We start from the raw sequence: 26,038 nt of genomic DNA, 5'->3' as shown, positions 1-26,038 counted from the left end.
AAGTAACCTTTTTCTTGTAATCATTTACACTGTTGTAAATTGTGTATAATTTGCACCTTAACCTGAAGCACTTTGTATATTTTCTTCTCCCCTTTTAACCATTTATGTAGATCACAAATTCATCAAGACAAGAAGTAGTTGAAGTTGTCTTTCTCCTTCCACCCAGAAAGAATTAGGGAATATTATAGTGACAGTTTTTAAAAAGAGAATATCACTTCATCATTGCATGTACTCATTACAGGTAAAGATTTTTTTTATTAACTTAGTTATTTGTAATAGTAAAAATTGTTGTAGACTTTTTTTTTTTTTAATAAAGCTGCTGTTTATATTAATTCCAGTAAAAAAAAAAATAAACTTTTGTACACTCTTCAATCTCTCCCTTGTCTCTTTCATGCTTCATTCACAATTACTTGCATCTTCTTCCATTTGAAAAATTGCAGGTCAATGGTAAAAGTGGTTCTAATATCACATGTCCTCAAGTCACATGAATGTTACCAACTTTTTGTCCCCTGTAGCTTGTTTTTCCATACAATCTCTTAGTGCTCTGGGTCATGATAACATGCCAAGTCCAAACACAGCTATGACTGGTATGGATGATGGAAATTTCCTCTCTTCCTCCATTTCCATCAATCTTATGCTTTTTCCCACTCTTTGTTCCTTAGAACCTTTCTCTGGATTTTCCCAGTAGCTGTCTTTGGCAGAGCCTGAACAAATTCCACCTGAATGACAAAAATGCATACTCACTTTTAGCCAAACAAATTCTGATTAATCTTTGAGATGCAAGGAAAGACATACCAATATTATGGATAGAGTAAAAAGCTGGGAAGCTGCACAGCTTGGGGGTGGGATGGTGAAATTCCTTACTACACATCTTAGCTGGGCTGCACAGGTAGTACTTGCAGGGGCAAGAACCATAGTCCTGAAGGTGTGTGTGCTTCAGCTATTATGAAAGCAAATTATTGTTTTTCAACTCCTTTGATGCCAGCAGGAATTTCTACTTTGCTTTGGCTCAGAGTCTAAACAGAGCTCAAGGAAGGAACTGGTAAGAATGAATGCCTTGTCCATCAGAATCACTGTGAAAATCTTGTAATTCATGAAAGTACGACTAGTCCCTGATAAAGGTAAGGAACCACTTCTTCCTTTTGGGCTCTTTTAGTGAAAACAGCAAACCCAAGGCTACAGCTGGCTCTCTAATTTATTTTTATTTTATCTAACTATGTTTAAAGTGTTAGTCAGCAGTTGAAAAGGAACTGAGGATGGAAAAAAACAGTTCAGTTCCTGACACAATTAGAAGACCTTTTTGTAGTGTACTTACCTTTCTTGGATACTTGTAAGGAGCAGTCACCTTTTTGACATGTTGCTGAAGATCTTGAGTTAGTTTTTCTGGATCATGTGATACAAAAGCAGGAGCCAAAACAATGAAGGCTTTGACTACCTGTACCACAAAAGTTAAAGGACTCCATTAACTTCCAGATGTAGGAATAAAGAGATACTTTTGTTGCTACAGCTGAATACCAAAATACAAGAAAGTTGTTCTTAATCTCTTATGTCCTGGGCTATTGCTGTTTATTATGGAGTGAGTTGTAATAAAGGACACCAACTGAAGTACAGGGCTTTATGTTTGTTTGTTTGTTTTCCTCCACTTTTTTCTTCTTCTTGATTTTATATACTACTAAACTTTCCAGAAGTTTTAGAACAGAAAAGAAAACAGCTGAAAGTTTCACCTCAAAAAAAACCATGTTGGAATGTTGAAACACAAAAACCTCTCTGCTACCATGTGCTTAGTGACAAAATAGGAGTAAAATCCCTAATACTATTTCTTAGACAAAAAGATGCCACAATACATTATTTTTTCCACCTCAAACCTTTTGAGAGGAAAATGCTGAAATTCTGAGATCTGTCGAGGACTGTTTATTTTTTTTAAGTCATTTTAATTTCAAATTTGCAACTTTTTCATTCCAAGGAAGCCTCGTATATATAGAGAACTTTGTGCTTAGAATAAAATATATTTCTTTCCACATCTTTTTTTTTTTTTTTTTTCCTTTTTACCTCCCCTCGAACTGGATCAGGACTGCTGACAACAGCTGACTCCATGACTGCAGGGTGCTGTATTAAGGCACTTTCAACTTCAAAGGGACCAATACGATACCTAGGAGAAAACATAAATATGATAGCCATAGCAAGTTAGTCATTCAGCTGGTCTTTTGATATTGTATTTTGTGCTAAAAACCAGAACATTCTTACCAGGCAAACAATCAAATCTAAAAGCAACTGACTTACCCAGAAGAATTAATTATATCATCAGATCTTCCAACAAACCAGACATATCCTTCCTCATCCATAATCCCTCTGTCCCCAGTGACATAAAAGTTTCCAGACATGCACGCAGCAGTTTTCTCTGGATTATCCTGACAACAACCAACATTTCAAAAAAAGAAAAGTGTATCTGATAGTTAATGGAATGTAATTCATTCACTTTGCAGTAGTGCTAAGAATGATCAAGGCTATTTTTTAGTTAGACTCAAAGTAATATATTTAATGTTATTTTACGTGTTCAATTAAAAAAAAGAGCCGCTTTAATTAGCAGTTTTGAACAAGCAATGCATGAGAGATGGCATTTGCATATATCTATTTGTTTTAGAAAAAAAGGATGTGATCCTTCAGAATGCCCATCCAACATAGCATTTTGCTAAAATATGTATTTGATTTTCTTCAGAGAAATGATTTTTTATTGCAGGGGGTCTCCACAACGGTCTCCTGTCAACAGAAACTTTTCACCCCCTGACCTTCAAGACCAAAGCACAGATGAGGTGACCTACAAGAAAAACTTCATTAACTACACTTACCTATTTTTCTACATAAGAAAAAGCAACTTGACAACACAAGACTTGACGAAACATTGAAGATGTTAGTGATATTAAGGAGTAAGGTATTTGTGCTCTTTGGAAACCCTCCCTGAGCTCTTGGCATATTAGAGAAGCCTTTATGGATTTGCTTTATTATTCTTGATCCAAGGATAGGGGTGGAAAGGAAGAGAAGGGAGTGATGCACTGAATATAAAGCCTACAAAGCTAAGAGCTAGATGCAGGTCTGGAACAAGGTACTTCCTGCTTCATGGTGCAAGATGCAATTATATCTTGCCTGTGTGTTCTTGATCAGATGTACTGATCAAAGCTCTCACATAACCTAGACAGACCCTGTGAAGATGCTGGATGAAATTCTGCTCCTCAGTAAGGTAACTTTGCCCTGGGTCTCTCAAGCTTCTCAGCAGGCACAGAGATGCTAAGTCAGACTTACCAAGTACTCAGAGAACATACAGAATGGTCGTTCAGGTTGAACTCGAATAGCGATGTTGCCTTCTTTTCCGACAGGCACAACAGTACCGTGGTCATCTATGATCTGCAGAAAGGACTTACCATTACTGCTTTGACTAGTTTTGTGAAATACTTGTGTTGAAACTAGTGAATGACAGACCAGGACACAGACAGCATTCCCCTTATGCACATACCCCAAATTGCAGCTAAGCTCAGATGCAGTGTATCAACATACCTGCACATCATAAGGGGGAACAGCTTTTCCCAAAGAGCCAGGTTTAATTTTCATTCCTTTCATATTGGCACATATTGTTACCTGCATAACAGATATGTATTCATATTACTTATGAATGCATGTAATTCATATATATTCATATATAACATACATTATAAATCTTGCAGCATTTTCTAGGCTTTCTTATCAGCTTGCATTAGACGTGACATCTCTTCATGGCTTTGTAACAACCAGGACTGAATCAAGACTAAAGCACTGCGGTTCTCCATCATATGGGAGAATGGTTAGCCCTGTGGACTGTGATTGCTTATGCTCAGTTTGCCCCAATGCATTCTCTTGCAAACACCTGAATTTGCAAGACAGCAGATATAAGATGATCACGTCTTATTTCAATAAGGGGATAATTTACTTGGGACCCTCTCAAGGATAAGAGGAGAGAATGCTTGAAATCTGACTCATAATAGCTTCATTATGATCACTTACAGAATGGTCTGGGATGTGAACTGATTTAATTCTTTCCATCAGAAGCTCAAAGGGGCCAAGCTGATATCCACAGCAAATTACTTTTTATTTTTTCTTTTTAATTGAAGATGATGAAAAGCTCTACTATAAGTTATTTGATCTGATGTAGCTTCTGGCATGCTTTTTGCAAGGAGCTTCCTTTAAAAAGTTCATTATTTTCACCTTTTCCATTGATTTATCAAAGCACATCGTGCCTTGGGTACTGTCACCTTTGAAATGGCATACTGTAGGAATTAAAATGAACATACTGTTTCAGTCTGGCCATAGCCTTCATAGATATCCAGCCCTGTTTGGATTTTCCACTGCTCCATCACTTCAGGATTGAGTGCTTCCCCTCCAGACAAACAATGTTTCAGACTCATGAACTTGTAGCTTGAGAAGAATAGCAAATAAAATAATTTTCTTAATTTCTGAAAACAGCAGTGAATGGTTTTACCTGGGCAGCTCCCCTCAACTTTCAAAGAAAGTATAACTAAAACTTTACAAGCTAGTTTGAAAATGACAGTAATCATCCTGTTACATGCTCCTGGACTGAACTCCTAGATTGGTCATGTTACCACTGAGGACAATGTGATTTCTCTCTGTGTCACTGGGAGTTGCTAAGGACAAAAAAGGATTTCAAAATTTTGTTGGAAAAAAAGCAAGCAAAGGTGTTTTCTTGAAAGAACTGACCAGAGCAATCTGAACAAGCATGTCAGGTGTTCTTGGAAAGCTGAATTAGGTGGCTAAATCCCGACACCTAAGACCAAATCCAGAATTTTCTAAAGCAAAAGAAAGGCTAAATAGGAACACAGAGCCTGAGCTTTCTACTAAATTAGGGCTGGCTTTTTTCAGGATGAAAGTCATGTGCAAGAAGAGTAAGTACATCACTAAAGGTGTGAAAACTCCTTACAAATCACATTGACTACTTCTCATAAGCTGAATATTTTACAGCGTAACAAAACCAGTAGCAACTGCTGCCAAGTAACTCTCAGCATGTGAAAGTCCTCTAAATGATCACTTCATTCTAAAGTATACAGAACAACTTCACTGTACTCCAACAGTTCCTTGATCCAGAGCTGTCCGAAATCCTTGTTGACTTAAATTTAACTGTGAACCATAAGTTCAAAGGAAGTGATACCTTATAATACATCATCTAATTTATTTCTTCTGTGCTGTTTTTAACAAGACCCCATTCCTGAAGCCTAAATGGCCGAAGGTGTGACTACATATTCTCATGTTTCAGAACATAGCCTTCTCTTCTGAGAGCAAATTTTCGCTGATTAGTTTTCCTTTATCTGAAAAAATAACATAAGGCACTAAACAGCCAGAGCTGTCAGAGCATTATATCCCAGCCTCTCTGCTACCCTTGCAACAGATGCGCAGTACCTGCTCAGACAGTGTTGGACAAGCATGCGGTAGGCAGTGGGGGCAGTGCAAAAGGTGGTGATAGGGTATCTTGAGAGAGTCTAGAAAAAAAAGAAAGTTACCTTGCTGAAAATAAAATGTAATGGTGAGTCTGACTCTGTGTCAGGTGATGTTAACATGACTTATGTGCTAAAATGTTTGCAAAATGAAACTCCTACAAATGCCAGATACATTCAACATTCAACAAAGAACTGTGAATGCCTGAGACATCCTGACCATGGAGTGGTTGTACCAGTCAATGCCACTGCTGTAGAAAAAAATAGTATTTTCTGTCCAACAAAAATCACTCATGTGAATGAGTGACTGCTGAGAGTAGCTAGTAGTTCCATTTAAGATCCTTTCCTCCATCCCAAGGCAATGCTGTCCTAGGCTCAAGGCAAAGTGAAAACAACGAATAAGAATGAAGCTTTTCCAAGTTTGTTCCTGAAGCAGTCTGGGTCTCCCTTCCACACACGAGGCTGATGTTGAGAACAGCCCAGCTGTTTGGTCTTGTAAATCAGAGGGGAGGAGTAGGCACACTGGCAACTCACAGAAAATTCAGGATAGCAGAACCCCAGTTCAGGTTCATACCCAACTCTTCTTACTGGCCAATGCCCACCCTTCTCCCTAAGTACCCCGAAGTTCATAATCAAGCTTTGCTTTAGGCTAAATATTGGACAGGACACCAGTGATCTTCAGTTAATTCTATCCTGCATCTTTCACCACATATCCTCCACCCTGTAGCCCTGTCACATGGTCTAACCAGGAGGGAAAACACTTGCTCATCTAGCTTACCAGGCACCAAAGGGAGGGATAGTTGTTTGGAATGTGGGAAGTACTATGCTTGATGCTACAGAGCAGTTGGTACATATGCACTGAAATCTACCTTGTTTGCTTCATTTATGCAAAATGGAAATAAAGCTCAACAAAAATTAGCTTTATTTAAAAGATAAGCCATGCTTTCATCAAAAGAAATGTTATGCTTACCTCTGCAATAACTGCTGGTTTAAACTCTGGCAAACTGTGTACAAAAACACATGATCCATTGATCCATGGTGCAAAAACACTGCTCCAAGCTGCCTTTACCCAGCCAGTATCAGAGGTATTCCACATTATATCTGAGGGAGTCAAGTTCATCCAGTACCTGATAAAGCAGAGGGGAAAAAAAATGCTTCATACAGTGTGAGAGACTCAGGTCCAAGTCACAGCACAATTAAAGGAAATGACAGGAGGCTTCCATTAGAACATGAAGTGTCACCAAGTAGGGCTGTTTAGAAAGTTTGCAATAATTTAAGAAAATCTTAAAAACATTTTTCCCTTCGTTTCCTCCTGTTTAATATTTCAAGTATCTGTTTTTCTTCTGAACAGTGCAAAAACATCCTTGGCCTTTGTTGCAGAATCTGGATCCAGACCAAAAGCTCAAAAGCTGAGCAGATCATTTGGAACACGCTTTCCTTACCTTGTGGGTTAGACATCAGCTAAATACCAGATTATTTCTCTAGGAATTTAAACAAATTACTTCTGTTGACTCCATGCCAGCAACTTTCAACAGAGAACGCCTAAGGAAATGCATCTTTTGGTTTTCACAAAATTTCTCACTCCTTGGGAAGTACAAATGAGAAAGATGCTCAGTGAAAGCAAACCATTGCCAAGCCAGATTCCAAGTGAACTGTGACTTGAAAGATACAATCCTATGGTCCAAAGGCCTTTGGTTCTCAGGGAAGGCTTACATAATACTAAAGAACTCAACTTTATCTGGTTTTGCTATAAGGAGGCTATCCTGACTGCTACTCTGCAGTCAGCTCTGTGAGTGGTAAAACCCTGTGGCTTAATGATCTCAACTGAGTCTTCAAAAGTTTTTAATAACCAGTGTTCTACCCTAAGAAGGGGAAGGTGAGGAAGAAGCAAGATCCTATGCTCACAAAACGCCTACGTTTACTGTAACTCTTACTGTCCCGTTTTCAATCAGTGATTGTATCATGTAATCAGTACACTGGGAGCAACCACAAGCTATACCTGCCACTGGTTGCAAATCCAATGCCATAACTGCCATGGGACTGTACCACCATCTTTGGAGAGCCTGTACTTCCACTAGTAAAATAGATCAGCATCGGGTCTTGACTTCTTGTCTTGACGCATTTATGGTCAGCAGATGTCACCCTTCAGAAGAAATAGTACATAATAGCTATTACATTCCATGAAAGAAATACTACTTTTTAAGGTTTAGGAGATAAACAGGAAAATGATTGGCCCCAAACTATATGATCTCACAAAATAAATAGTTGCATCAGGCAGCACACATAAGAGCTAGAAAGCACATCTGGTTACTCACAAGTTTGCTCTGTATATAACAATTTTCACAACATGAGCACCTAGAGCATATTCCAGTGACTGCACACAATTATTTTGCAAGGGTTCTCAAAGCACTTCTTGTAGGACAGGTAGATGCAAAAATAACTTCTGCCTCAACACATACTGTCTCCCACTTTGAAGTCAATGGGGGCCATATTCAGGCTCTGATGCCAGGCAAGGTGGTCTTACACACATATTATACCATTTAAGTTCAAGATACCGATGAACTGTCAGACTGTCTGGGCTATCAAGACAGTCAAGGGAAGAAATAACTGATGCCACATTAGTGGGGCACCAACAGATGTTACGGCAATGTTATCATCTCATTGAATTAAAGAGACATAAGGCTGGGCTCTAGAAGACAAGCACAAACAACTGCAGGATTAGTACTCTGTGCATTTGTGCTGTGATTGCAGGTGGAAACAAACATTTTAGAAGCTGGCAAGTTGCTGAGTAAGCTCAAAGACTTGAGTTCAGCTCCCAAAAAGTATGCTGGAGGAATTTGTACTTAATGAAGTGATTACAGTGAGTTGGCAGAGGTATGGAAAAAATATAACTCATCTGTATTTTGGAATCCCAAAGCTCAGAGTCATCACCTGACTAACACAGCTTCCTTTATTTCACATAGATGTTGATAAAACAGCTGTACTCACACAAAGAGTTCTTTGAGGTTCAGCCACCCATCTCGGCTCCCTTTGGCTACAATTAATTTGGTTTTCAGAAAATGGCATTCAGACATGACAGATTCCACTGCAGGTGCCAGTGCATCACTAGTAACGATGCACTTGGCCTTTGAAGCCTGGAGTCGGTATAAAATATCTTTGGCTGTTAATTGGGATGTTCCTGGAATAAAGACAATTCCTGGAAAAAAAGCAACAAGCAATTCAGAAAATTCACCATTTATCTTTACAATGTTTACACAACATGACCCCAGTCACAGAAAAGCTGAGTTACTTGCCAAGAACTTATTCTTTCAGAACAAGGAACAAAGTTTAACTCACGTTTTGAAGGCACAGTTGGGTGAATTTGTGGTCAAGGAATGACCTGGCATAGACCCAACCTGCCAGATCTCATCTGTCTCTGAACAACCTCCAAAATCTGCAACACTGATGTTGAGTTTTGTGTCATGCACATTAAAGGTGTATCTGATGAGTAAGATCTAGATTTAGATTGTTTTTAATACTTCCTTCACGATCTGTATCTAAGGAAGGGAGTTGTGAAATTACCATCCGCTGAAGTGTATAAGGCCAGCATTTGGATAATATTTACATGTGGCATAAAGCCATTGTTCATTTCAATAAGGAATTAATATCTCTGACATGGTATATAGACCTCAACAGATTGAGGTCAGGTAGTTTACACATACAGCTCAGTCAACACATCTGTCAAGCATGGATTAGTATTCTAATGTGAATAAATGCGAGTTTGGATAATGGCCACAATGTGCTTGAATTCAAGTTTTTAGAGGGAAAAACAAATTTTCTGGATTTCTCTACCTCCTTTTCCCAAGAATTTCAATAACCTACACCTACATGATTGATTTCAGTCTTCCTGCACCTTCACATGTGTCTGCTAAATTTCACAGCTAGGAAACTGAAGCACTGAGCTACTGAATGATATTCCCATGTCATAGTTAAGAAAATCTTGGATGCAGTAAGAACTGGATTCCCTAAGTCTCAGCCCCATCTGCAACCTGCAAGAATCATGGAGCAAACAATATAAAAATACTTGATTGTGTCCCTGCTGATGCTGAATTGTTTTATAATGGATGTTTAGCAGACTAAAAATGAAATGGTTCAACTTCTTCTGAAGAATTTTTGAAACTAACAGCAAAATGGAAAAAATATTGTACTGAATTATAAACCACTGCAATCATATAAATGAGTGCATTAAAACTGTTGATTCTGATAATGGCTCTGGTCAAATCTGGCCTTAGGTTGTAAACATTTAATCTCCACTGTCTTCAACTGAGGATGCCATTTAACTGAACCGTGTCTATTCAGTATCTAGAACAACGCTGTTTCGGTTCTTGTGTGGGTGCTGCCAACTCTCTTTCTGTATAAAACAATTGTACAGGGCAGAGCAGCTAATTTCTGCTCACTTTTCTTTCTTTTTTTTTAAATATTAATTCAGCAAATTTTTCACATCTATGTATTTTCGTTCTTTCTGTGTCTAAGAAATCAATACGGTTATTCACCTGTTCGCATACAGGCCACATTCAGTAGCCACCATTCAGGAACACGAGGCAGAACTGCTATCATTCTGTCTCCTCTCTGCAAGCCACATGCCTCAGAAAGTATATTAGCTGTTTTCCTGGACAGAAATCCCAACTCTTCAAAGCTCCATTTCACCTCTTCTCCTTCATCATTTACCCACCAAAAAGCTGGGTTTGCTGGTCGTTTTCCATCCTAGAATGCAATAGAATATATTATAAATGACAAACCTTAAAAGGTTTAGTTTTAATCCAAAATAACTCCAGACTAAGGAAATGATCCTTTGTCATCAGTCTCTTAGAGTGATACCCACATTGCTGACAAAGAAAATACTACATCATACTCTCCAGCTAAAATTATACAGCATCCATAACGCAAATTTATTTGTATCATTTGAGATTTGTTCCAAAGTCTATGAAGAAGAAGAAAGACACTACCTTTTCCAGTTGTGACCACTTATCCAAGACATCACTTGCAAAGTTGAAATATTCTGGCAGTTCCTTTTCACACCGGTTTACAGAGTCATAGTATGAAATAACCTGAGATGTAAGCAGCCTGTTACATCCATGGAATAATCTGCAAGGCGACCTGAGAATCTGCAAGCACTGAGGAATCCAGGACTTGACAAATGACCTCATGATAAATGATGGTTTAGCAGACAGTGCAGAAATAAATATCAGATGAACACCAACAGGGATCAGTCATCTGCAATGACAGAAAATACATTTAAAAACAGCCAGATATTGGATGCTGTTGAGTTTGTGATGTTGGAGAAATGAATCCAAACCAGCTGGAACAAATAGGTTGTTTGTGTGCCCTCCCTGCTTTCCCCACTATTTTAATTGATTCTTAAAATAAGTATTCCTCCTTTTCCAGAGACTGTAATTGTTTTTTTTTTTTTTTTTTTTTTTTTATTATAATCAGCCTTTTCAGCTGATGAATAAATCTCATATCTCATCTATAAGATTTCACTTGCCAGTTCTTTTCTAAATCTCTCTCTCGATTCTTCCAAGTTTTACATTTTGACTGCTCACAGAAATGAAATGATCTACTGCTAAATCTTAGGAAATGTGTTACAGTAAGGACACTTTATCCCACCGATTCAAGCTTGCGTATGTAACTATGTTATGTCTTGAATACACACTAGGTGGCGATTCCCCATATGAAAGCATACATCAGTGAAACTGGTGAGTATTTCCTTGTGAGTTCTATTTTTTCTGGGGGGTATGGAATAAACACAAAATAAACAGTAGGCAAGCAAAGATGAAATTCCAAAGATTTCCATTTGCTTTGCACTTCAGCTCAATTGTGTGCCTGTAAGAAATATATACATTGTAAAATATACTCACAAAGAAAATCCCACCACTTCTTGTCTTGCCTACACAACATGCAGGCTCACCTGGAAGAGGCAGAACAGGTGATACCACAGTTATTTAAAGCCCAGCTTCGGAAGTCTAGAAAACTGGATCTTTACTCCTGGAATCGAAATCTTCTGATTAAACTTGTTATGAGTTTAGTCAGATCCCTAAGGATCTTGCCACTCTAGGAATCTGTGTCCTGGTAGGACTTGTGTGTGCTCCTCCTCTTATTCCAGTTTCCTTCCTGGAGGTTAGAAGACCTTTCCAAATTGGTGCCTACTACCTGGTAGGAGGTTTTCAGGAGAAATTTGATACGATTGCTATTTGTTTCAGTGGCAGACAGGGAAAAATCAACTCTGCAAGCAAATGGCTTTGTCACACTACCTGTGTGTGCTCTGGGAGCCTTAAGCTGTGTTCTGGGGTACTTTACAACATGGTCTGTTCAGATTAAACATGCCTTGTTATTTTCCCCCTGTTCTTCTGGAAGATGTTTTATACCCTCCCAGGACGTTACTTGGAAGACAGCTTCAAAAAAGAGATGAATAACTGATGTTTTCTCTGTTACAAAGAGAAAACAACCACAAAGTCAAAAAGGAGACTCTTATCTTCCTGTTGTGTGTGTGTGTGCGGTTGTTTTTTTCCCCTTTAGAACCTGATTACTGTATCTGTATTAGTGTGGTCTTATCTTGAAAGCAGCCTGAGTACACAGCTCCCTGATTTCATTAGGCACCCTGTACAAGTGCTAATCGGACAAGTCTCAAGGTGCATTACAGCCTTTGAGATTCGTAAAGTTCACTTGAAACCAAGCCCCACTCACACCAGGAATGAAAACAACCTAAACTGAAGCAATCTGCTATCACCAAGAAAATGGAGACTTACCAAATCAACCACAATTAGGAAGCCTTCTTCCCTTTAGCTGTACCCTCTCTTCATACCAAATTTTTCATCCTGTAGTCTAAGGGCATGAAAGAGCAAAGCTACACTTACACTTTCTCCAGAGAGCAACTTCTTTAACAATTAATTTGGTTCTACTTATCTGGACCGACCTGTCCTCAAGTCACCTCAGTCCTCGCCCACACCAGTGAAACAAATGCCAGAATACAGAATACAATTACAGGCTGGAAAATATTTTTGAAAATATTTTCAAAAATAACCATTTCTTACTAAATAGTACCTTCTTAACCTTTTCATAAGGTATTTTTAGGAGGTCTTAGAGTTCATAAACATAGATGAAAGCTATACTAAGAATAAAATAGTACGTACCTTCAGTTTACTCTACAGATATTAGCTAATTAATTTGGGTCACAAGCCCTTCATGTTGCATGACAATGGGCTACAAATGAGAATCCATATCAAAATCCTCTGGTTTAACCTGCAACATAGACATTTTCCTTGAGCTGCAACGTGACATGACAGGAGCCTCACAGCTACTAAAAGTACATATACAAAGCAAGGTGAGTTCTTCCCCGATTTCAGCATACTCTGAATTGAACCTGTAAGTAGCTCCCTAAGTGCCACAGACAACCAAATATTAACCAGAGAAGCAGCCACCAGATACTTTCCTAGGTACCTCACTTACTGTTTTGTCTGTAGTTCTGTGGTGGGTAATGGTAAGGGGAGCAGGGAGTCTAATTGGAGAGGTGCACTACGAATCCACTTGTTTCCTCCTGTGCTCTCACCTTCTCTCCAGGCTTTTGTTCTGATTATTTACAGAAACAATAAACCCACTGTCTCCACCGTTGTTTTTCCAAACACTACTAGATATGAGGAAGTAATTAACTACGTTAGGCTTCTAGTGGAAAGGTGCAGTTGGCTCCCCTGGTGGTAGACTTATCAACCTTATCAGCCCCTTAGTTTAGCTGATACAACAGCAGCCATTTGAGCAGCAAATACTGCTGTTTAGTGCTCCTTTACTCCTTTCTTTTTTGGTAACTGAGTAAAGGCAGAGCAAGATGAAGACATGTCCGTCTTTCTTTCTGCCACTATTATTTCTCACAGCTTTCCTGGCTATAGACAGCATAGGCCCAAATGAAACAAAACTAAAGAAAGCCAAGCTCCCCAGAATAAAAAAGGAAAACAATGTACTCCTGCTGAAAAAGAGCAACTTTGACAGAGCATTGAAGGAAACAAAGTACCTACTGGTGGAGTTCTGTGAGTATCATTTCTGTCATCTCTTACCCTGGTAGCTCTGCAGAGTACAGCTGATGCTGGGGCATCAAGGTACATTTGTTCTGCTGCTGCTTTGTCCTCCAGCAGTCCTTGTTTGATGTTCTCCATGTATCTATTTCTGACTATGGCTACAATCACTGATTGCTTTTTGGGGTGGTTAAATACCAGTCTGTTCTGTGAGACTGATATTGATACTAAGATGGGTCCACACACACGGAGTTGTGACTTGGCATTCTCTGCTTCCGTTATCTAATTTTGTAAGGATGTGGTTCACAGCAATGACGAGTGAGACTCCAAGTATTCAAAAATCAGAGATGGCTTTTCTTTCTTACATTTTCATCCATACCTTTTATTGAAGTTTTAGCAAGTTGGCATCTCGTGTCTGTATTTGGACTTCAGGGAATGGCTCTTTGCATTATTTTAGTGACTCTAATTGTATTATATAGATCTGCAAGACTCTTTCCCTGAAATGAGCTTAGTTAAGTGAAGGCAGATTTGAGGTTTTTCTATTACATTCATGTTTGTTCCTCATGGGGAAGAAACTTAATGGGGTCTTTTGAGCAACTAACTTTGAGACTTAGGTCTGGCCATTGGGGTCTTACAGAAAGTGTATCACGAAAGAAAAAGACAAAAAGTATAGTGTTTGGCAGGGCTGGTTATCTGCTTGGCTTGGCTCACTGGTGGGCCGGTACTGGAACCAAGGGAACCACAGGAGGTAGGAGTGGGAGGATTGGGCCTCTGTGCAGTGACAGCTGGCTGCTAGATTGGCTTAGCTGGACTGAAACACTGACTTTAAGGCCATGGTAAGGTCTCTTTAAATTGCCAAAAAAATGTGTTGCCTCTCAAAAGCACAGTTCTGCACTCTGGCCAGTGCCTAGTTAAATAATGCCAAACCCATGCATCTGGAATGACAGGGGACAAGGAGAGCCTGGCACTGTGTAGCATGGTTTCCTGATCAAAGTAGGCTGGCTGAGCTCACAGCTCTTCCGAGTTCCATTGCCAGTGTCCCTGATCTAGCCCGTATGATTCTGTACGGCTCTTTAGAGAGCAGATGTTACTGTAGAGCAGACGCCACAGCAACCACTGTGGATTCAGCTAGAGAGGAATTGTTTTACAGTAACATATTTTCAAAGATAGAACAAATATTGATGCTGTAAATGCTGACTGTGCCCGGGTTTACCTGGGATCCTATGAGGACTACAGCCCTTTCATTAGTTTTCTGTTCCCACCACCCCAGCTCCAAACCTCTTGGGTTCCCAGTGCAGTCCCACAGCTGTGCAGTAAGATAATAAACTGACTAAAACTTTTTTAAACTAAAAAAGGGGAGATTTGTATTAGATGTGGTGAGGCACTGGCACAGGCTGCCTAGAGAAGCTATGGATGTTCTATCTCTGTAAGTGTTCGAGGCCAGGTTAGGCAAGGCCCTGGGCAAGCTGATCTAGTGGGTGACAGGGGGGTCAACCAGGATGGGCATCAAGGTCACTTCTAAGCAAGCCCTTCTGTGATTCTTTGCAGAGATGGGGTGGCCCTGGTTTCTTCACTCTACTGCAGCCCCCCTCCAGGCCGCAATAGGGTTTAGGTGTTCAAAAGGGTTGTGCAGCAAGCCTTATTCTCAGTGGGACTGCACAAGCCTGAAGGATAGCATTGGTTTTGCACCGAAAATTTTTCCAGTGCATCTTTCCAGCTTGCTTCATACAACCCATCAGGGAGGCCAGTCTCACTCCACCCCTTCTCCAGATCATCACTTACATTAATGTTGAATTTCAACACATGGCCTTACAATTGCACATCGACACACCTTGTGCCTAGTGCTTTGCTGGACTAGAAGTGATCATTCAGCCTGCAGCAGGACTGAAATCAAAATGCATGGAGAGACGACATATTTCATATTAAATGCCAGGCACTATGGTTGGTATGGAGGGAGAGGTTACTGCAGTGGAGATTGGGAGCCTTATAAGAGACAGCAGTTTAACTAAAAATGATGTAAATCTCCAAGTAGAGACAGTTCAGCCAAACAAGCAAGGAAGGACATTACTTATGGCAAGAACTTTTTCTGATATAGGTTTAGTACGGGAGTTCATAATGATTATGGGCAACAGACTCCTCAATCTGCATAAGACAGCAAAAGCTTTGTGTCTGTTCCTCGGGCTTGACCTTACTTCACCCTGCGATTGACTGTGCCACATTCACTGAGCTCAGCACACACACCAACTCAGCCATAAATTACACAAACACCTTGCAAAGTAGCATGCTCTGGAGGCAGGTAGGCATTTCAGACAGGCACATACAGAAAAAAAAAAACAAATCTACCCTGAATTTTAAATGGATTATTTGAAATTAAAGTAACATCCTAACTTTGCAGAAATACATTTAAGGAATTAATAATAATTAATAAAATTAACTTTGGATCATACCAAACATTTAATTAATCCCAAAAGTGTTACAAAACTTCAAATATGTTTTAGAATTTCTAGAACAATCACTCAGAAATGTATTAGAAGTGCTTAAATGACATGTTTCAAAGTGTTGAAATTTAGCAAGATTTTATTTAATTGTGCAGGGTTTGAAACTATTTGCCAAATTCACCCTGAAATTGTGAATTGCTTTGATCCCTCTAAAGACACAGTATTTTGGTGAAAAAATAATTATTCAGGAAAAAAACAAAACAAAACAAAAAAAAGCCTTCGTCAAGCTTTATTCTCAAGCTTTGCAAGAGCCCGAAAAAACAGGTTCTCTTGTCCCTACTTCAGAGTAGTTTGGGACCTCTCTTGCCCTCACAACTGGGTTTCTTCAGAACCGAGGGACAGAGACACCCTTCCCCTACACTCTGCACCTTCTGAGAAAGTCAGAGATGAAACACTGCTCCACAACCACACCTTGCACCAGTGATCCTCACTGCATCATGGTTTGAATTCAAGGTCACCACATCTATCTGAAAGGCTTACTGAAAATTCATGGCTTGCCTTTCTAGCTACAAACCATAATGGCATCTACAGTCCCTGCAGAGAATTATGAAATCAATCACTAGACTGACAAGCTCCTCAGCTCAAGACACATTACCTGGAAATCTTTGGCCTCAATCTCAGCAGCTCCTTTTAGAGACTTGCCACTGAACAGCCTCTGGGACAGTGAAAAATCATCCTGCACTGAGGCACTGCCTTGGGATGTGTGAAATGATGTTCAGCCCACGTTGCTGAACAAGCTGGCTTGTTTGCTGTAATTTCCATTGCCACAGCACGAGGAGTCTAAAGATGGGACATGTACATGAACAGAGAATCCATAAAGTACTCAAGTTTTATGCCCTACTCCTTAAAATAGGCTATGTAAACAATGTGAACCTGGAATCACTCGAGGAGCTGTGACAATGAGAGACAAAGCAATAATCACATAAGCCACACAGGAAATTTGTGAGGCTGCCAAGAATTAGTTTCAGAAATCCAGAATGAATACAAGACCTGAGACCCTTCTCTTCTTGGCCTATTCTTAATCACTGAGACGTAGTAAGGGAATGCAAAGGAAACCCACAATTCACAGAAAGCGGGATTCATACCAAGATGGAATTAAGAGTGAAATCCAAATTTTGATCCAAAGCTCTAGGATCTGCCTTAGGTCTAGCTGTTAGGTGAAAACTCCAACCCTTTCCCTGCATTGTCTACTTACCAGTCCCACAATATTTAATCAGGAAGGGCCTGCTCTGATGTCTTCTGCCCAGCGACTCCCAGACCCTCCTAATGCCCTTCAGCTCCACCCTCACTGTGTCGCAGATCTGCCTTCTTTCAGGCAAGGTTCAATATAAAAGCATATGCTGATTCTCTGCCATGCAGGGTCAGTACTCTAGTGAGCTGAGCAAAGTACACTGGGCAAATACCCAACATGGAAAAAAAGTAATGATCCAGAAATCCAGCACTCTCCTGCCCTCATCCTGACTGCTTTTCAGCAACAAGAAAGTAACCGAAGGGGCAGCAGGAAGAAGGCAGGAAAGGCCAGAGGAACAGAGTACCAGCTTCGATTTCCCTTTTTGTGAAGGAACAGAACAATGTCTGAAAACAACATGAGCAGCACGCAGCAGTGTGCTGAACAGTGCCTGTTCTCCTGGCCAAATGACACACCCTAGGTGCACCCAATCTTGAAGCTCACATGAAAGGTGTCTCTCATTCTTCTGTAATCTATGGCACTTCCATTAATGTTACAGTGATCACTCATAGGCCTACTACCACAAGGAATACAGAGCACTTGCCACCAGCAGAAGGCAGATCATACATCAGTGTTGCCTACATGGCAGAGTTTTACTATTTACACTATACATTAACTGAATATAAACCCCTGCGGTGAATTGCATTGCAGAATATTGTTGCTTTTAAGTTTTTACTTACACACCTTTGAAATCAAGATAATTAACAAAAATCCCAAGCACTTTGATGAAAATAAGGCACCACAGGGAGGATGGACTGTGTACACTTATAAACGAACACTACAAATACTACTGTACACTACAACAAACTGTAACCATTTGAAGTCACAGATATAGAAGGAATAGTATAGCAATTGTGGCCAAGCACAGCCTGAACACAAGAAAACAACTGGCTTTCTAGGCTGCAAAACACATTAGTGGTTCGCATTCAGTTCTTCTCCCCGACTATACTGATACTGGGGATCACGCTAACACAGGTGCAGGGCCTTGCACTTAGCCTCATTGAGCTTCATGAGGTTCACATGGGCCCCCTTCCATAGTCTGTCAAGGTCTCTCCGTGTGACAGTTGGCTCTAGTTTGCCTGTCTTATTTATCAGGGGGGTTTCATTTTCTTTAGTCTGTAGTTTTATAACATTAGGACAAACATACAAGTGCACTTGCACTGCTGCTTTGTTCTCTATGCACATTCCAATTTACTAAAAAAGAGGGTGACATTTACCTTTTCTAGCAGGTCTGTTACCCAGTGAGCCACCAGATCAACTGTAGGATCCCTGCGGCCTGTGAATGACAATCTATGCTGAGATAATGACATTTAATAGGCAAGATGGGGTGACTCAAAGACAAACACCTTCTCAAGGCACAAAAGCTGAAGGCGATGTTACTGAAAAATGAGAAATTGCTGCCTGTGTGTATATATAGTTCATGAAAAGGGAGATTTCTAGGAAGTAAGGGGAGCGTGACTGATTTTAAAATCAATGTATATAGACCAGATGGTCAGCTTGCGTAAAGCCAACATCCAAAGCATACCCACTCATGTGCTAAGAACCAATTCCAGCATATAGCAATCTCCTCACCACATACGTCTGGTCTGGGTAAGTGAAAACAGTTCAAAACCCTAAACAGTTATATATTCTAACTAAGCTTCATACAGGAAACTCTTAATGAAGTGCAAAGGATACTGGGATGTGGGTGCCTCATTCCTGTAGGCTTTGTTGAAAATCTGTGTGAGTCCCTAGGAGTAAATTGTCTGAAAAGAGACAATTTGTTTGCAAAATATGCTTATAAAAATAAGCAAGACAGTGGAAATACACATCGATGCAGGTACAAGAGTCATTAATGATGTTCTAGTTGCCTGCTGCAGACAATGATTAGCATGCATTCCCTATGTAGATGTCTCTTATACATGCTTATTTTATTGAATGTTCTGAGTAAGAATTCAAACTTTAGAATGATCTTCAGTGTTTGCATACCAGAAGACCTCAAGCAAACTACAAACTGCAAACATTAAATTAGCTCAGCTTAAAAGTACAGAGGTCAACACAGGAGGTTATGGGCTGTGTTTTGCACTGTAGAATACTATGGCAACACTTCGAAGGTGAAATAAGAAAGTTTGCACCTGCAGCAAAATCAACATTGTGCTTCCACTCTAACATGTTAAACACAAAACCATTCTTCATCACAGAGCTCTTCTACAGAGAAAATTATATATCTGTAGTGAAAACTGCAAAAGCAGCCTACGCAGGGAAAGATGAAAAGTAGGACTGCTGAAATGACTTTCTGACCATGCCAGAAACTAACAGCTAGGAAATCAGTATTTAGCATGACAACGAGCATATTCACAATGTCTGCAGCAATCACTAGACCATGGGTACAGATTGCCAAATGAAATTGGAGGCCACCAGCATTAGCTAAAGAAGAAGGAACTCATCACGCTTTCATGTATACTCTCTTGAAGAATGCTTTAGGGTCATTAAACACATTTATGTATCAGCAAAAATCTCTGTCCCTCTGCCCACATTTCAATGTATTTTAGTTCAGTATATTGCACTACGAAATAACGTAGTGGCTTACTCAGGTTATATGCTTCTACGCATTCCAAGAGAAATACTCTCTAAATACAAGATTTCTAGTTCTCTCCCCACTTTTGCCATATCCTTTTGGTGTGGCTTTGGGCAAAACATACTCAGACTCTCTCTAAGACGGAGATGGTATGGGACAATACCCTGCCTTGTTCTTGATAGTGATGCAGTAATGCTTTAAGTTCATCAGGAAAACAGGACTGGTTCCTGACAAAATGTTTCGTATGCACAGAACACAAGTGCTGATGGCTTGAGCTGTAAAAGCAGCATTTTTGACAGTCTGATTAAAAATCTGTAGTGCCTTTCAGTTTTTCTGGTTTTGCTTTCAATGTGTGTGTGATTTCATGTTAACCTAGTTCTCCGTTCATGGAAAACAAAACTGACAAATTTCGAGCTGCTGACATATAAGACAGGTAAAATAAATAAGTGCATTTAAATCCTCAAACACATAGACTTGGCTTAGAAAATGGAAAATACGGCAATCCTCCCACACCCAAAACCTTGTCTTTAGGGAATGAGGGTGTATGTAAGATTTGTCCTACATGACCTTTAGAGGGAGGCATTCTTACAGCAGTTCTTAAAATAAAGGAAACTGTGGTCATCAGGGAAGGTGCTGAAAAATGTGATTCTGTTCTTCAGCATTTGCTGTCTGAGCAAAGTGGCTGCAGAAATGGTGCTACAGACTCTCCCCTGCAAGTAATTTAAAAAGGTGGTTGGTTGCGGCTCAATTTTTATCAGAAAAAAAGTGTAGAAATTCAAGAGGATACCTCACAGTTCTGTGGACCGTTTTTCATCTTCCCATGTCTGAGTCAAGGAGTTTGAGTTGTTCTCAGATGCTGGATAACATCTTTTCAGGATTTTCTTTGCTCATGCTCAAACTGTGCCAATCTGGTAAAATGTTCTTTTGGAGGTTCACATCTGTTTTGATGAGGACACTTCACAAAATAGCAATGACCGTGTGAGAGGGAATTCAGTGATGCTTCCAAAAAACAGATCAAAAACACTATCTAGGAAAATAATAATAAAAAGTTTAACAACCCCTTAAATTATGCTTCTCTAATTGTAAGAAAAATAAAACTACTTATAGTGAAGACATTCTCTCACTGTTAGTATAATGCTGTTCCTGAGCTGATGACATTTCAAGAGCCTCTCTTTTCTGGCAGCTGTGGCACAGCACACTGGTACACAGTGTGTGTGTGTGTGTGCATGGGGGGGTGTTTACATGGGTGTTTCACCACCCAGGCACATCTTCCCTAGTGACTTTGCCACCATCTCTGTTACCTTTCATCTGCCCTTGTATATGCTCTGCTGGCACCCAGCTCTCCTCGACTGTGGAGCCTGTGATCCCATGTTAGTCTCAGCATCTGCTTCCTCACCCCAACACCTGAAGCAATTGGTGCCAGTAAAAATCTGAAACAGAGGAAGCAAAACAAAACTCAAGAAAAGGCTCTAAATAAGAGAAGCGATGATTTCCTGCAACATCCAAGTGACTTGAAAAATAAAGCACCTGGGAAGCAAACAAAGAATGAGTGGAATAAAAAGGAATTGATGGAAAGCTGAAAAGGAGTCTAATCACTTGGGAAAGCCAGGGAAAGGTACGTGATGGATGTTTCCACATGCTTGCTGGGTAGCCAAGGAAACAGTTTTTATCTGTCTGATGAAGGTGGCTGCTCACTCAGTGAACTTGTCTCACAGTTATCAGGTTAATGGTACTCAGACTTCTGGTCTCTGAGTGCACTGCTTATTTTTTAGGGGATGGAGGCATGCACTTCTCCCAGTTCTGCCAGCAGCTACAAACTGCCAAGCTCTCATTATCTAACAACACTAGCAATGCTAATAGCTACCTGCAATTCTGCCTATTCAGGCCAGTTGGTGATGAGATCATTCTTAAAACATTTTTTTTTTGTTTGGAATTGAAATATTTCAGAGAAAAATGGATCCCCAAATCCCCCAGACAATCTATATGCATATCTAACACCCAGAAAGCCTGCTATTCCCTGCTTATTGGGAAGCCTCTAGGCACCATCAGCTTCTCTGTCTGAAATTCACCAACAATCTCTTTTGCACCTTCCCAGGAGAGTCCCACTTCACTGTGCAGTAAGTATCTGATCTTCCAAATTCCCCCCAGCTGTGGCAAAACAGCTATGCAACCCTAGGTTATTAGGGAAAAAAAAGCCATTACATTGAAATTGCCTCTGGTATAAACCATTGCCTTGGAATTAGCTAGAAGGCTTGGGATCCCTAATTGCTATGTGGCTTCCTGCTCGCTATTCCAGCTGTACTCCATCCAGAGCTACACACCCTCTCAAAAAACCCCACAGTTCTGCCTAACTGTTCTGTGCTCACCTTTTCTGTGAGGTTGTTATTTGTCAGCACTCTTAAATTGCACAGCAACTACCCCATGTTTTATTAGAGTCATTTTAAGGCTCAACAAGCACCATCTCTAGAACCAGCAGTGGTTTTCTATGGTAAACATGTTGTGTCTCATGTTCACCAGTCAGAACTTCTATTAGGTATCATGGTTTTCTGCAGTTTTATCTAGAGTATATCAAACTAGGCCAAAATTGAGATACTACTACATTGTTTTTTAGAGACAACATATTACAAACTTGTTGGGAAAAACACTGATAAGAGCATTTTTATAATGAGGAAAAAGGAAATTGAAGTTAGGATAAAATCTCTTTAAAATCTCTGTAAAGTTGCAATAAAATTATTTGATGGTACAGTAGTTTTATAGGCAACTAGAACACAATTTGCTTTGGACTGATGGGTTAAGGCTCATTTACTTTATTCAGAGAAGCACCTTCTATTCAACACCATTCTGAGTGTCCCCTGAACAGACACTAACTTTTGTCCTGCTAACAAGAACCTCATTTGGCACATTAACAGCTGGAGCTACTTTTACCAACACTTAAGAGCTCTGGGCCAAGATGGGTTCAAGTGCAGAAGAATCTAGAAAGGTATATCTGGTTAATATATTGAGAAAATAACATTATTTAATACTACTCCTCATGCTCCTCCTTGTAGCAGTTGGTGAGAAGAAAATGATTGATGGCTGGGATTCAGAGCAAGGATAATGATGAATAATAGAAGAAATGTAAATGAGCTCTGAACTGGATTAGAGGTTTTTGTCTTTCTTTCATTTATTAGAATTCATACAGAAACGTTCATTCAATTCTTGGTTACAGTTGCACTGCTCAATGTCTTCATGAGGTAGGCTGTAGAGAAGTGCGTTTGTAATTTTGTGAAAGAGCAAGAGATAATTACCGTGTTAGATTTATGCTTTGGCACATAAGTGTGTAAACATACATGTGAATGTAAATAATGTACACATACACACAAGAACACACAAATGCATGAAAACAGGACTGATTTTTTTCATTGGTTCCTATTTGAAAATTATAATGATGAAACTAAAATGTTTGTGCCAAATCTAAAGAAAATGGGCAAAACCAACAAGAAAGGGTATCTCAGTTTTACCAAAAGTTGCAAAAGTTGCAAAGCTGTAAAGCACCAGGCCTATACCACTTTACCTTTGAATGTGGAGCAGTGATACATAACTAGTTGCTTTCCCCTTGTCCCTTCTTCATGTTGGTGTAACCTACAACTTCACAGCACAGCCTAGGATGGCCCACCTCCTTCCTCCAACTACAACTGCCATTCAAGCTATAGAAGGAGTGGCCTGAGGCCCCCAAAAACATCTGTTATTTTAGAACCACTGCCAGTCTTTGAGAGCATATTCTCTTATTCTCTCCTTCCCTCCTCCCCTTCCTCCCTATCTGGATACAGTAGTTTCATCACTACACCAGTTTGCCTAAATGAAGTGCTTACAAAAACTGTATCTTATCAAAGAGTCTTAATGTGAGTAATATTTCATTCAGAGCATATTCAAACTACTTTTTTTTCCCCCTAGTCTTCCCAACAGAAGACTGTTGCAATCTTATTTGTATTTCACTGTAGCTGGTCCATGTACATGTCCAGTGATGAACAGTCAGAATCAACACAAAGAAGTAAAAATATAATTTCTCATTTACTTGAGTCATAAATTACCTTATTCAACCCTTCCAGCTACTACTTGACCCAATAATTTTCACTGGAAAGCTTCGTGCTGCACCTCGTGTAACCCATTCTCTTTTGTTTGACCCTTTCCAGATGTTTCTTTACCTCAAGCATCTCAGAATTTGTCTGAAGAATTTGCTGAGGCTGCACGGCAGCTTAAAAAAGAAGCTCCAAGAATCCAATTTGGCAAAATTGATGTCACAGACCAACACGATTTGAGAAAAGAATTTAACATTCAAGAGTTTCCGACTGTCAAATTTTTTGTGGATGGCAGCAGGGAAGATCCCATAGACTGCAAAGGTAAACTCTCTCATGCACTGATAGTGACTGGATGTACCCATCTGTTATGCTGCTGAGAAGTACAATACAACTGAACAGAAAAAGAATATGCAAGGTGCCAAATTGGTTTTGCCCTGGTATTAAACATGCAATTACTTCTGTATCCGTTTAAGAAATTCAATTTGAATTCATCTTATAAGTTTATAATTAAATATGCTTTTCTATGTTTAGTTCACACAGTCAAACCCACCGCTGGCACAATTGTACTCAGGGCATAGAAACACCCCCAAAATGATGTATTCCCACGTACTAGAACAAACATAAGTAAGTCACACCAAACAAGAACTTGATCCCAAACCTGCTTAGTTTGTTCTTCTAGTAGCTCACTGCAATTTCCACAGCTAGCATGACTGCAGAAGTAGACCGGAGCAATACACAGTATTTAACAATGAATTCTGAACTCATTAGGCTCCTTAATATGCAGCTATACTTCCTAAACCAAAGCAAAGAATTTTGCAGTGTAGCCATCAGAGGGAGCTCATTCGTGGCTCAGGAAAAAAACAATGGAATAATTTGAAATCTTTTGTGGGAAGTCATTAAGCAAAGACAACAGCATTGGAATAGGACTGACTTGAGCAATCCTGGGAAATCCTGGCCTCATTAGACCTTTTCTTTTACTGCAAACATATACATATTTTTCTTTCTTTTCCCCTTAAAATGGTAAATATTACAGAGTTGGCAAAAAGTCGTGACTTGGAAAATGGTCTGTTCATACTCTAAGTAGGTACTGTTGACTCACAAGTTTAATATAAATTAAAACAAAAAGGAGAATAAAGTTTGCTTCCTGAAACTGTACACAACTGTGTTTGGGTTTCTTAACTCCTGAGCCCCTGTGTCTGCTGCAGCTGAAAGCTGAACTTCTGTTAGAGGTGCAGATACATGAGAATGAACTCTCTGATTATATATATAGGGTGGACTTGAAAACATCACTTGAACAGGTAAACTTACTTGTCAAGTATGTTTGTGAGAGCCAGTGAATACAAAGCACTGTAACACAAGATGCACACAGCCAATCTCAGCACAGAGCTGCAATGTAAGGGACACCTACAAGCAAGACGCCAGAAATTACGAAACTGGCTTCTGCCCTACAATTTGTATAAAATAACACTAACTGTTCAGAGCACATGTACTACCAATAATGACTTAAATTACACTCTGTTGACTTGCTGATTATGTGCAACACCTAGTAAAATCGCACCTACCAGGTGTAACTTTTAAACCACTGAGAATCAGCAACTGAAAATGTTTAGCAACCACCCAAAGACTTCTTATACAAAACTCAAACTTCACCATGAAAGAAACTGCAGACCTTGCTTAAATCAAGAAATCCACTCAAGTACTTGATGGAAGAGAGCATTTTTGAATGATTGTCCTGACAACGGACACACAATGAGAGCCAAATTCTAGGCTTTGTAAAATCATCATTTACTTCATCTCCGAGGCCAGAATTTGCCCAGAAGAAACAAACTACAGGCTGTTTAAAGCAACGCAATATAAAGACTAACCACATGAAAAATATGCTGAGAGGTTATATTGCTGACACAAGCTGCAGGAGCTCAACTCTGCATTTAGACAGCAGAAGCCAAGCACTGGGTGGCCACTAGATACTGCTCTGTGCTTTTCTCTGCAGCTTAGACACTTTTAAGGCCAAACAGGCAGGCATCTGCTGGGGAAAAAAAAAAAAAAAGTATTTTAAACTAGTTGCAGTGCAGCCTGCTGCAAAATGACTTGATGGCAGTAAAATGGTCTGACTCAATTTTGACCTTGTCATATCGCTAAAATGCACAGCACCAGGACTTGCATCTTTGATAATCCACTTGT

At 39.7% G+C, this 26,038-nt stretch overlaps 2 protein-coding genes across 8 annotated transcripts in view; one reads left to right on the top strand and one right to left on the bottom strand.

Annotated features, from left to right (window-relative positions):
- Nucleotides 1–231: 231 nt before the first annotated feature.
- Nucleotides 232–17,367, bottom strand: LOC137864666 (acyl-coenzyme A synthetase ACSM4, mitochondrial-like). 4 transcript variants are annotated; one of them, XM_068699029.1, is made up of 16 exons: nt 17,210–17,356; nt 12,644–12,752; nt 12,260–12,335; nt 10,460–10,727; nt 10,007–10,217; nt 8,463–8,670; nt 7,474–7,617; nt 6,445–6,601; nt 5,440–5,519; nt 4,320–4,443; nt 3,550–3,630; nt 3,298–3,399; nt 2,281–2,408; nt 2,050–2,149; nt 1,316–1,435; nt 232–719 (listed from the first exon to the last, which is right to left on the bottom strand). In XM_068699029.1, exons 4-16 carry the CDS (start codon nt 10,658–10,660, stop codon nt 633–635), a joined length of 1,743 nt encoding a protein of 580 aa, XP_068555130.1. In that variant the 5' UTR covers nt 10,661–10,727; nt 12,260–12,335; nt 12,644–12,752; nt 17,210–17,356; the 3' UTR covers nt 232–632. The 4 variants fall into 4 exon arrangements, 3 of the variants coding, with proteins under 3 accessions (XP_068555130.1, XP_068555129.1, XP_068555128.1); XM_068699028.1 differs by lacking the exon at nt 12,260–12,335; XM_068699027.1 differs by lacking the exons at nt 12,260–12,335; nt 12,644–12,752 and having other exon boundaries at nt 17,210–17,367.
- Nucleotides 13,260–26,038, top strand: part of PDILT (protein disulfide isomerase like, testis expressed) — a 27,450-nt gene continuing 14,671 nt past the window's right edge. For all 4 annotated transcript variants that reach the window (XR_011101583.1, XM_068699034.1, XM_068699035.1 and 1 more), the window contains exons 1-2: nt 13,260–13,531; nt 23,972–24,178. Coding sequence is in view for 3 of the 4 variants with exons in the window: in XM_068699034.1 (XP_068555135.1) it covers nt 13,333–13,531; nt 23,972–24,178 (406 nt within the window). In the remaining variant the exon portion in view is untranslated. The remainder of the gene's footprint in view (nt 13,532–23,971; nt 24,179–26,038) is intronic.

Source organism: Anas acuta, chromosome 15 (assembly GCF_963932015.1).
Source record: "Anas acuta chromosome 15, bAnaAcu1.1, whole genome shotgun sequence".
NCBI lineage: Eukaryota > Metazoa > Chordata > Aves > Anseriformes > Anatidae > Anas > Anas acuta.
This window is presented reverse-complemented; position numbering and strand designations above follow the sequence as displayed.

What these genes read in the sequence shown, in the direction of transcription:
- LOC137864666 (XM_068699027.1), bottom strand. Translation starts at nt 10,660, where the DNA reads ATGAGGTCATTTGTCAAGTCCTGGATTCCTCAGTGCTTGCAGATTCTC. An exon ending in TGTGGCCTGTATGCGAACAG is followed by an intron (nt 8,671 to 10,006) that starts GTGAATAACCGT and finishes CTTTTTTTCCAG; the next exon opens with GAATTGTCTTTATTCCAGGA. An exon ending in GTCCAACACTGTCTGAGCAG is followed by an intron (nt 4,444 to 5,439) that starts GTACTGCGCATC and finishes ATTCTTCTCAAG; the next exon opens with CTACAAGTTCATGAGTCTGA.